Source organism: Salvelinus fontinalis, chromosome 40 (assembly GCF_029448725.1).
Source record: "Salvelinus fontinalis isolate EN_2023a chromosome 40, ASM2944872v1, whole genome shotgun sequence".
Lineage (NCBI taxonomy): Eukaryota > Metazoa > Chordata > Actinopteri > Salmoniformes > Salmonidae > Salvelinus > Salvelinus fontinalis.
Window position 1 is genome coordinate 6,935,733 of NC_074704.1, and position 13,355 is coordinate 6,949,087.

Here is a 13,355-nt window from a genome sequence, read left to right on the forward strand (position 1 = left end):
CTCATATCACAGTACCTTAAATACCAATACCTTTACATGTCACCCTCATATCACAGTACCTTAACAATACCTTTACATGTCACCCTCATATCACACTACCTTAAATACCAATACCTTTACATGTCACCCTCATATCACACTACCTTAACAATACCTTTACATGTCACCCTCATATCACACTACCTTAAATACCAATATCTTTACATGTCACCCTCATATCACACTACCTTAACAATACCTTTACATGTCACCCTCATACCACACTACCTTAACAATACCTTTACATGTCAATCATATTTACATAAGATCTGAATCTGAATATAATTCTACATACAGAACGTATTGATGGGAACAAAACATTTCATTAGTAGGTGTCACTGATGTGGTCAGGAGATGAAACACTCAATCAGCAGTCAGCATTCAATCAAACACCTTCTTCAATCTTCTATTGTTTGGCCCAAAAACACGCTGCAGCTAGTAATGCTAACACACCTGTAACAGTTGCTAATAACAAGAGTGCCTTCTCCTCCTCTCTCTTCTGCTCCTCTCTCTTCTGCTCCTCTCTCTTCTGCTCCTCTCTCTTCTCCTCTCTCTTCTCCTCCTCTCTCTTCTCCTCCTCTCTCTTCTCCTTCTCTCTCTTCTGCTCCTCTCTCTTCTGCTCGTCTCTCTTCTGCTCCTCTATTTTCTTCTGCTCCTCTCTCTTCTGCTCCTCTATTTTCTTCTGCTCCTCTATTTTCTTCTGCTCCTCTCTTTTCTCCTCCTCTCTCTTCTTCTCCTCTATTTTCTTCTCCTCCTCTCTCTTCTGCTCCTCTATCTTCCTTTTGTCTATCTCTCTCTTCATCAATTCCACTATTTTCTTCTTCTCCTGTGTACACTGCTCACTCCTCCTCTGCTCGTCTCTCTTCATCACTTCCTCTATCTTATTCACCTCTCCTGCCATCTTCCTCACATGTTCCTGTGCTAGCTTCAAGTCTTCCTCTATTTCCTTTACTTTGTTCTCTTGCTTCCTTGCCTCTTCCTTTACCTTTTGAAGATTCTCTTCTCTCTTCTGCTGCTCCTTTTCTATCAATTTATCCTCCTCCTCTTGTCTTGTTCTCTTCTCCACTTTCTTAAACTCCTCTCTCTTTTCTTGTAACTCTTTCTGTCTCTCCTTCAAATCTTCTTCTATCCTCTTTACCCCCTCCAGTGACTTCCTCAACTCCTCCTCCATCCTCCTCACCTCTTCTTCTCTCCTCTCTAATTTCCCCTTCCTCTCATTTATCTCCTCCTTTCTCTTCTCCCTCTCCTGCTCCTCTCTGATCTTTCTCTGAGCCTCCTGGCACCTCTCCTCTAGGTAGTGACCTCCTCCATTCCTCTCCACCATCTCTTCTATCTTCCTCAGCAGCTCTGTGACCTGAGTGGTGTGGACCTCTGGCTTACTGTTGAGGACAATATGCCCTCCCCCACACACACTGATTGGTTGTTTGGTTGTTTCAGTCCTCTCAAAGTCCTCCCATTGCATCCTGGTTAGTTTTTCTCTTCCGGTGAATAACACCATGGTGTAACTCAAGGCCTCCTCTCCAAAGTTTTCCTGGATCCATGACAAAGTATTCCTGTCTTCCTGTGTGAATCTCTCCAGCCTGATAACCAGAAGGAACACATGGGGGCCCGGAGAAGTGAGAGAGATGCACCTTCTCATTTCCTCATTCAGTTGTTCTTCAGTCAGTGTTGTGCTGTAAATACCAGGAGTGTCAATCACAGTGATGCTCCTCCCCTCCACCTCTCTTTTCCCCAACACACTCTTCCCTGCTCCAGTCTCCTCTCTAAACACCTCTCTCCCCAGGATGGCGTTTCCTGTTGCACTCTTCCCTGCTCCAGGCGTACCCAGCAGAACTATCCTCATGTTGGTGGAATCTGTTGTGGGACCAGAGTCTGTCCAAGGACATAAAGGATGTTATGTCATCAAACCTCCTGATTGATCAGTAGACACACAATACTGTAAGGCAATGTGACAGGTATGAACAGGTCAAAACATAACCTCAATATAGTTTTTTTTGTTTATTCAAAGGCAACACTTAAGTGAACTACAAACTAACACGTACCTTTGCTGCATGTTGCCGGCATCTTGTCTTGTGGTCAGATGAGAATAGATGAAAAAAGTCCAGCAAGTTCCGCTGTAGAATCTGATTATTGCCCGTCTTGGACTGCTGAGGTAACAAATGTATTATACACAATACACAAAGGTGTTGCTGCTTGGCATCTCACATCTCTCTATGACAGCACAACAGCGATTCCTGGAAATCACAGACTAGAAAAGAAGAGGAGGAGTTATGCAGATGAGGTGTTTTTCCTATAACTATAACGACCTGTACCTGAAGGAGGGCAGAGTACTGTACATGGTTACATACATTCCTGCCATGCCAGTGTCTAATTGGGGGAAGTCGGCACACAGCAGTGATGGCCCTGATGAATCATCTGTGCTTTGTGGTGACTTTAGTGTTATTCTGGTGTTAAAGGGGCAGTCTGTGATTGGTACATAAAACAAAATATTAGCGATATTTGACCGACCGGCTCGATCTTATGTAAAAAATAAAAATACAAATGAAATGATGTTTTTTACATTGGATAAAGGTAGAGACTTAGAGCTAGAAAATGCTATATCATACACTGCATTTGAGGGACAATGGGAAAGTAATCCTGCTTTCAAAGTTGATAAACTTGTAAAATCACTTTTGAGAAAATGGCCCTTGAATGTTTTGGTGCACATTCTGGAAAGCTCCTCTTTGTCTACACCCATTCAGAATCGTTCACAGCCTATTAAACTTTAACCCCACCCATCTCTTTAAGGACTCACATGTGAGACCTTGTACTAAACAAACAAAGATTTCAAAACTAAAGGCTGGTTTATACTACGGTTGTGTTCGTGAATTTAATCTGGAGTTCCAGTACTTTCTGGGCATTCATAAACTCAGAGTGTTGTCAGATTGTCCCTTCCTAAACTCAGAGCGTTGTCAGATTGTCCCTTCATAAACTCAGAGCGTTGTCAGATTGTCCCTTCATAAACTCAGAGCGTTGTCAGATTGTCCCTTCATAAACTCAGTGTTGTCAGATTGTCCCTTTGTAAACTCAGAGCATTGTCAGATTGTCCCTTCATAAACTCAGAGTGTTGTCAGATTGTCCCTTCATAAACTCAGAGTGTTGTCAGATTGTCCCTTCATAAACTCAGAGTGTTGTCAGATTGTCCCTTCGTAAACTCAGAGTGTTTCGCTCTCAGAGTGTTGTCAGATTGTCCCTTCATAAACTCTGAGCGTTGTCAGATTGTCCCTTCATAAATCAGAGTGTTTCGCTCTCAGAGCGTTGTCAGAGCGCACGCCGGACACTCTGGCCGAGGAGTAGGAACGAGGGTTGATCCGAGCGTTCTGACCTCACAACAGCAGTCATGCACCCAAGCTAACTGGCTAACATTGGCTACCTTGCTAGCTACTTCCAGACACATATGAGAGAACAGCTCACTCTTACCATTTTACTCGCCCTAGCAGAGCTGGTTAGGCTGTTTTCATGTTATCCAGAGTGTTGGTGACTGCAACTGTGTTCCTGCCACAATTTAATTACGTTTTTTTGCCAACGTTTACTGACACCGGCCATATTCAACAGGTGTTGAGCCTTCGTGAAGAAAGTTCAGCAGTGATGGCCCTGATGAATCATCTGTGCTTTGTGGTAACCTTAGTGTTCATCTGGGGTTAAAAGGGCTTGGAATGGTAACTCAACATCAAAACATATTAGTTATATAGCCATTTATTCTTGAATAGTCAAACTCATAATTGCATCATGGAGCCGATTCAGACTTAGTAAATGTCTCCCTTTTCGACGTGTTTTGGAGAATGAGTTTAGAATGGAGATCAATGAAAGACACACACACACACATACATGCTGTACACACACACACACACACACTGTACACCCACACTCATACACATATACCCACACACCCCCCATACATACACACATACGTACATACATACACCAGCATACTGTACACCCACACCCTCCCACCCACATACACACCCACCCACACACACATATATACACTGCTCAAAAAAATAAAGGGAACACTTAAACAACACAATGTAACTCCAAGTCAATCACACTTCTGTGAAATCAAACTGTTCACTTAGGAAGCAACACTGATTGACAATAAATTTCACATGCTGTTGTGCAAATGGAATAGACAAAAGGTGGAAATTATAGGCAATTAGCAAGACACCCACAAAAAATGAGGGATTCTGCAGGTGGTGACCAAAGACCACTTCTCAGTTCCTATGCTTCCTGGCTGATGTTTTGGTCACTTTTGAATGCTGGCGGTGCTCTCACTCTAGTGGTAGCATGAGACGGAGTCTACAACCCACACAAGTGGCTCAGGTAGTGCAGTTCATCCAGGATGGCACATCAATGCGAGCTGTGGCAAAAAGGTTTGCTGTGTCTGTCAGCGTAGTGTCCAGAGCATGGAGGCGCTACCAGGAGACAGGCCAGTACATCAGGAGACGTGGAGGAGGCCGTAGGAGGGCAACAACCCAGCAGCAGGACCGCTACCTCCGCCTTTGTGCAAGGAGGTGCACTGCCAGCGCCCTGCAAAATGACCTCCAGCAGGCCACAAATGTGCATGTGTCTGCTCAAACGGTCAGAAACAGACTCCATGAGGGTGGTGTGAGGGCCCGACGTCCACAGGTGGGGGTTGTGCTTACAGCCCAACACCATGCAGGACGTTTGGCATTTGCCAGAGAACACCAAGATTGGCAAATTCGCCACTGGCGCCCTGTGCTCTTCACAGATGAAAGCAGGTTCACACTGAGCACATGAGCACATGTGACAGACGTGACAGAGTCTGGAGACGCCGTGGAGAACGTTCTGCTGCCTGCAACATCCTCCAGCATGACCGGTTTGGCGATGGGTCAGTCATGGTGTGGGGTGGCATTTGTTTGTGGGCATTTGAATCCAAGATTACACCTTGCGAATGCCTTTAATATCATGAGTAAATAACTCATAATGATTTCCATCAAAGTTTTATTTGCCTTAAAACATCATGTAGATAGTAAATGACATTAACATACATTAATATAAACACAACAGGGTTGAGGACAAAAACTAGATTAAAATACATTTGGCCCTGAAGATAATTGTACTCATCAGAGTGTGTTCAAATAAATCAACAGTGTGGTGGAAATCATTATGAAATAACACTTGTGGATACAATGTTTGAAAGTAAAACAGTTGAATAGAAGGAAGGTTGGGGATTGGTTCAAAGTTCATGTAATCCCATCAACATACAGCAGGGGGAACCATTCAACTCCTATAACTCAACAAGCTTCATCACTACTGATAACAGACTATTTGAAATGTATTTTCAACATCATCTGCCAGGCCTGTAAAATGCAATGACATTTTATACAGTCAGTTCTAATACTTTAGTGGAGGCCTCTTTCAGGGCAAGTAGACTAGCGGTTAAGAATGTTGGGCCAATAACCCAGAGGTTGCTGGTTTGAATCCCGAGCTGAAACATCTGTCAAAATGCTCTTGGGCGAGGCACGTAACCCTAATTACTCCTGTGCTTCACACTGGATTAGAGCGTCTGCTAAATGATTTACATGTAGAACAGCAGAAGAGCAATCATAAATATAATTTAAATGACCAAATCTAGGCCAAATATGTGTGTTAACATGAGAGCAGGGTTTACTGATTCCATGACAGATATGAGAGCAGGGTTTACTGATTCCATGACAGATATGAGAGCAGGGTTTACTGATTCCATGACAGATTTGAGTGCAAGGTTTACTGATTCCATGACAGATTGAGAGCAGGGTTTACTGATTCCATGACAGATGAGAGCAGGGTTTACTGATTCCATGACAGATATGAAAGCAGGGTTTACTGATTCCATGACAGATATGAGAGCAGGGTTTACTGATTCCATGACAGATATGAGTGCAAGGTTTACTGATTCCATGACAGATATGAGAGTACGGTTTACTGATTCCATGACAGATATGAGAGCAGGGTTTACTGATTCCATGACAGATATGAGAGCAGGGTTTACTGATTCCATGACAGATATGAGAGCAGGGTTTACTGATTCCATGACAGATATGAGAGCAGGGTTTACTGATTCCATGACAGATATGAGAGCAAGGTTTACTGATTCCATGACAGATATGAGAGCAAGGTTTACTGATTCCATGACAGATATGAGAGCAGGGTTTACTGATTCCATGACAGATATGAGAGCAAGGTTTACTGATTCCATGACAGATATGAGAGCAGGGTTTACTGATTCCATGACAGGTGAGAGCAAGGTTTACTGATTCCATGACAGATATGAGAGCAGGGTTTACTGATTCCATGACAGATATGAGAGCAGGGTTTACTGATTCCATGACAGATATGAGTGCAAGGTTTACTGATTCCATGACAGATATGAGAGTACGGTTTACTGATTCCATGACAGATATGAGAGCAGGGTTTACTGATTCCATGACAGATATGAGAGCAGGGTTTACTGATTCCATGACAGATATGAGAGCAGGGTTTACTGATTCCATGACAGATATGAGAGCAAGGTTTACTGATTCCATGACAGATATGAGAGCAGGGTTTACTGATTCCATGACAGATATGAGTGCAAGGTTTACTGATTCCATGACAGATATGAGAGTACGGTTTACTGATTCCATGACAGATATGAGAGCAGGGTTTACTGATTCCATGACAGATATGAGAGCAGGGTTTACTGATTCCATGACAGATATGAGAGCAAGGTTTACTGATTCCATGACAGATATGAGAGCAGGGTTTACTGATTCCATGACAGATATGAGTGCAAGGTTTACTGATTCCATGACAGATATGAGAGTACGGTTTACTGATTCCATGACAGATATGAGAGCAGGGTTTACTGATTCCATGACAGATATGAGAGCAGGGTTTACTGATTCCATGACAGATATGAGAGCAGGGTTTACTGATTCCATGACAGATATGAGAGCAGGGTTTACTGATTCCATGACAGATATGAGAGCAAGGTTTACTGATTCCATGACAGATATGAGAGCAAGGTTTACTGATTCCATGACAGATATGAGAGCAGGGTTTACTGATTCCATGACAGATATGAGAGCAAGGTTTACTGATTCCATGACAGATATGAGAGCAGGGTTTACTGATTCCATGACAGGTGAGAGCAAGGTTTACTGATTCCATGACAGATATGAGAGCAGGGTTTACTGATTCCATGACAGATATGAGAGCAGGGTTTACTGATTCCATGACAGATATGAGTGCAAGGTTTACTGATTCCATGACAGATATGAGAGTACGGTTTACTGATTCCATGACAGATATGAGAGCAGGGTTTACTGATTCCATGACAGATATGAGAGCAGGGTTTACTGATTCCATGACAGATATGAGAGCAGGGTTTACTGATTCCATGACAGATATGAGAGCAGGGTTTACTGATTCCATGACAGATATGAGAGCAAGGTTTACTGATTCCATGACAGATATGAGAGCAAGGTTTACTGATTCCATGACAGATATGAGAGCAGGGTTTACTGATTCCATGACAGATATGAGAGCAAGGTTTACTGATTCCATGACAGATATGAGAGCAGGGTTTACTGATTCCATGACAGGTGAGAGCAAGGTTTACTGATTCCATGACAGATATGAGAGCAGGGTTTACTGATTCCATGACAGATATGAGAGCAGGGTTTACTGATTCCATGACAGATATGAGAGCAGGGTTTACTGATTCCATGACAGATATGAGAGCAGGGTTTACTGATTCCATGACAGATTGAGCCAACAGCAGTAACAACATAGTTGAGATTAGTAGTGACCAGGGCCTGTAGGAATGCTGATCTAGCATCAGATTGGGCTTTAGATCATTATGAATATATGGACAGATCCTAGATCAGGACTCCTACTCTGAGATGCTTTCTGGATACGGGATGTGATCTTAGTCAGAATGTGTTGGGTTGACAGTCACTGGATTGGGGTTCTAGTAGGATCACTATGTTTGTTTACATAAACGATGATTTGATAATGTATATCTGGTGATCTAGTCATTAGTTCTTGTTGCTGTTATTTGTAAGGATTTTACAGGGTAGGATGAAGGTCTTTCATTGGCCTGGCCATAACTACTGTCACACAATATCTGAATACTTGGTCAGCTGAAATCAGGGAAAGATATTTCTGGATGAATCTCTGTTTTAATCCCTTCATGACTAACAGGTTCAGACCCATATCAGGACTGACTTCACAGAAGTAGGTTAGCACTGGTGATGAATATGAGAGTTTCATCTCTCTTTAAAATAATCAATATATTCTCTGTTTAATTTCTCTCTTTATTGGGATTTTATTAACTTCCAAACTATTCATAATTAAAGTTTGATAATTGCATCAAGAAACAAGACCCACCACTTAAGCCCTTCTATCTATACATGTTCAAAATGTTTTATCCTCCAAAATGTCTGTATAAAAGTAGATCTACACATGGTGTCTGTCTGTATAAAAGTAGATCTACACATGGTGTCTGTCTGTATAAAAGTAGATCTACACATGGTGTCTGTCTGTATAAAAGTAGATCCATAGCCTACACATGGTGTCTGTCTGTATAAAAGTAGATCCATAGCCTACACATGGTGTCTGTCTGTATAAAAGTAGATCCATGCACTACACATGGTGTCTGTCTGTATAAAAGTAGATCCATGCACTACACATGGTGTCTCCCAGTGAATCAGGGGCTCCACCAGTTCCTGACCAGTCCTGTTGTAAACCATATCACCGCCCCTGTCAACCCTCCCATGACAACACCCCCAAAACCACCTGTCAGAACTCCCATCAACATCCCCGTCACTATGGCGACGAAGAGCTCCAATCTGTCACCGACGATTCTCTGCCTGTCCTCCTTCCTCCACTGGTATCTGTAGCGCTCCCTCTCCTCCACCTCATTGGTCCGCACTGCCAAGAGAAAGACACACCCCTCTTTACTCACAGGGGAAAACAGTCACCAAGGTGGAAGAGATCTATGTTCTTTGAGGAAAGTGTATGAAAAATAACCTCATAAATACTATATTGTTCTGTATTTTACTGTATTTTAACTATTGTGAATAAGTATAATTAAGTAAATGGCACAGATTATTAATTCAACGTATTTCACAAATCACTGCTAGGTGGAGAGCTTTCACTAAAAGACTGAAAAGGAGATATTTCTATTTATGGAGAAAGATGAAGTTGCCCCTATACACTGATCTGAGGTCAGCCTTGGTGTTTTAGTCCTATAAGTAGGGCCTGACAGGATTGGATAGGTTGGAGAAAGATGAAGTAGCCCCCAGACACTGATCTGAGGTGGACAATAGAGAATGTAGTATGTTGTTTAATGTTGAGTCACTCACCCACTGTAGGATTCTGGAAAACAGCGGTGCTCTGTGCAGTTCTGACCAGTTCATTTTGGTAGCATGCCTGCATTTGGCTCTGGACTCTATCTCCCATGGTCCTTTTCTGATACTCCTCTGGCTTCTCCCTAGTGAGCCTGGCTGATGAGGTGGGAAATGTAGTCATTGGACTTTTGTTCTGTTATGTAACATTCTCCACATTAGAGTCTGGCCTGAGCAAGGCACTGGTACATAGACACACTATCTACAAATCACTGTCAATTCCAAACAACTACCCATTATAACGTGATCATTACTCGTTAAGACCAGAATCTATACAGCAGTTTTATATTTCATGGGTTATTTAAGCAAAAAGGCCCAAGGGGGTGTGGTATATGGCAAATATACCACAGCTAATGGCTGTTCTTATGCACAACGCAACGCAGAGTTAGCCGTGGTATATCGACCATATTTAAACCACAAACCCCTGAGGAGCCTTATTGCTATTATGAACGGGTTACCAACGTAATTGGAGCAGTAAAAATACATGTTTTGTCATACCCGTGGTATACGGTCTGATATACAACGGCTTTCAGCCAATCAGCATTCAGGGCTCGAACCACACAGTTTATAATGTTACTTAATTATTCCTAAGTTATTCATTATTATGTTTAAAATCAAATCACATTGTAATGGTCACATACACATATTTAGCAGATGTTATTGCAGGTGTTCCTAACTCCAACAGTGCAGTAGTATCTAACAATTCACAACAATAGACACAAATCTAAAAGTAAAACAATAAAATTAAGAAATATAGAAATATATTTATGAATGTGTATTTTAATGATATAATCAACCAAGAAAGTGTTGCCTACTAGTTATTGAAATTAACAGGAATACACAGGTGAGTGTCAACATGCACTACAACAGGATATTTTATGATTTATCAACGTTTAGTTTTACGAAGTAAGGAAATCAAGAATAGTTCGGAACTTACTCAGACTCACGTCCATCTCAGCTCAGCCGGGGAAAAGGAGACTCTCACAACATGTGATGTTATCACACCACACTGAGGAAGTTATGAATAAAATATTGCTGAAAGAGCAAATCACAAATTGTCAGGTGAACCAACACATGTAGACGACAAGTCTAGGACCAAAAGGCTCCTTAACAGATTCTACCCCCAAGTCATAAGTCTGCTGAACAATTAATCAAATGGCCACCAGACTATTACATTGACCCCCCCCCCCCCCCACACTCCATTTGTTTTTTTACACTGCTGCTACTCGCTGTTATTATCTATGCATAGTCACTTCACCCCTACCTACATGTACAAATTACCTTGACTAACCTGTGCCCCCGCACACTGACTCAGTACCGGTACCCCCTGTATATAGCCACATTATTGTTATGTTATTGTGTTACTTTTTATTCTTTTTTGCTTTAGTTTATTTGTTAAATATTTTCTTCAACTCTTCTTGAACTGCATTGTTGGTTCAGGGCTTGTAAGTCAGCATTTCACGGTAAAGTCTACACTTGTTGTATTCAGCACGTGACAAATAGTTTGATTTGATTACACATATCCTAGACTCTATCAGGTGAACCATGAATGGAATGTTATAATATCTGTACATTATTGGAACACCTGTAATGACAAAAGTACAACGATTGATGTTTTGCTTGAGATTAAGAATCAGTGGTAGACACTTTGTAAGTGCATGAAGAGGTCAACTGTACAAAAGTCAAATGTCTTTGTGTTGAAACTATACTTTCAGTTCCTGTTGATACTATGTTCCAGTCTTACTTCTGCAATAGGAGGAAGAAGGATTGAGAAACTAACTGCAATTAACAATGAGCTGAAATCCACCTTGCAGAGACATCTTTGTATTAGCAACTATTAATTATGAGCTTATATGGTGTTAAAGTTAAGGGACATCACCCTGGGCAGGGTGATCCTCAGTAGGGGATAAAAAAGGAAAACACCATATTTTGAACTGAGTGTCTTGCTGGCAAATTGCTGTAAGTGTAAACTCCGGGTTGCAATCCTTATTAAACAAACTAACCTCTGATCAAAGAAGTTTCCTGTGGTCTCTTGTATGAACAACCATCACATGTAGACTACACACATCCTAGACTCTATCAGGTGAACCATCACATGTAGACTACGCACATCCTAGACTCTATCAGGTGAACCATCACATGTAGACTACACACATCATAGACTCTATCAGGTGAACCATCACATGTAGACTACACACATCCTAGACACTATCAGGTGAACCATCACATGTAGACTACACACATCCTAGACTCTATCAGGTGAACCATCACATGTAGACTACACACATCCTAGACTCTATCAGGTGAACCATCACATGTAGACTACACACATCCTAGACTCTATCAGGTGAACCATCACATGTAGACTACACACATCCTAGACTCTATCAGGTGAACCATCACATGTAGACTACACACATCCTAGACTCTATCAGGTGAACCATCACATGTAGACTACACACATCCTAGACTCTATCAGGTGAACCATCACATGTAGACTACACACATCCTAGACTCTATCAGGTGAGCCATCACATGTAGACTACACACATCCTAGACTCTATCAGGTGAGCCATCACATGTAGACTACACACATCCTAGACTCTATCAGGTGAACCATCACATGTAGACTACACACATCCTAGAAATAGACCCCCCCCTCAAAATCAAACATCACCCATTTTCAATCCGCTACACTGGAAGAGCACCGTTTATGACTCGTACACGGTCGCCATTTTATGCTTTTTCATCAGCTGATGCTAATCTTTAACATTAATTTTAATTGAGGCCATCTGATTTGTCCTGAGAGCAGCAGGATCTAGACAATATAACGCATTGAACATGGACTCAACTGACATTTTAATCACTTTAGAATTATTAAAACATCCGACAAAGCATTTTGGGGGGTTAACGATCCTACACGTATCTTTTCAGCGGAGATACATTTGTAAATCATTTATAAGAAATAGGTTATACATCTCTCCTATCTCTAAGGTTTTTCTTTGTAAAATTTCACAAAAAATTGGTTTAAGACACTAACTTTGAAAGGTTCAGATTTGAAGTACCTGTTTCAGGTGATCTGTGGCAAGACTGTGGTCCAAGGTGTTATCAAGATATTTCCGGGGTGTGATAACATCAATAAAACCTAAGGTTCAAAGTTTTACTTCTCCTGCAACAACAGAATATTAACACTTTAACTGCTGAAATACATGATGGAAGACATGACCTGAATCTAGAATGTTAACACTTTAACTGCTGAAATACATGATGGAAGACATGACCTGAATCTAGAATGTTAACACTTTAACTGCTGAAATACATGATGGAAGAAATGAACTGAATCTAGAATGTTAACACTTTAACTGCTGAAATACATGATGGAAGACATGAACTGAATCTAGAATGTCAACACTTTAACTGCTGAAATACACCATGGAAGACATGAACTGAATCTAGAATGTTAACACTTTAACTGCTGAAATACACCATGGAAGACATGAACTGAATCTAGAACGTTAACACTTTAACTGCTGAAATACATGATGGAAAACAAACTGAGTCAGACAGTAATACAGAGAAGTACCAAATGGAGAATGATAGTTTCATATAGTTCATGAAAAACACACAAACCCTTGTCAGTCTGTGGGACATAACGTTGCATTGTGTTGCTAATCTGTTACGCATGTGTGTGTGCATGCTAGTGTGTGTAGTGTGTGTGGGTGTATGGATGTGTGTCTGTGCCTGGGTGCGACATAGTGGCCAGCCGGGTGCTGCTCCCCTCCTACACGTACGTACGTACGTACGTACGTGCGTGCGTGCGTGCGTGCGTGCGTGCGTGCGTGCGTGCGTGTGTGTGTGTGATAGTACCCAGCCCATCTGAGTGCT

The 13,355-nt window shown here is 41.7% G+C and overlaps 1 protein-coding gene across 1 annotated transcript in view; it reads right to left on the bottom strand.

Moving 5' to 3' along the window:
• LOC129839226 (GTPase IMAP family member 4-like) overlaps window positions 1-2,305 on the bottom strand; it is a 45,222-nt gene extending 42,917 nt beyond the window's left edge. The window contains exons 1-2 of the mRNA XM_055906537.1: window positions 2,082-2,305; window positions 874-1,911 (exon numbers count right to left, since the gene is read on the bottom strand). Of these exons, the coding sequence (XP_055762512.1) occupies window positions 874-1,911; window positions 2,082-2,103 (1,060 nt within the window). The 5' untranslated portion in view covers window positions 2,104-2,305. The remainder of the gene's footprint in view (window positions 1-873; window positions 1,912-2,081) is intronic.
• Window positions 2,306-13,355: the final 11,050 nt, after the last annotated feature.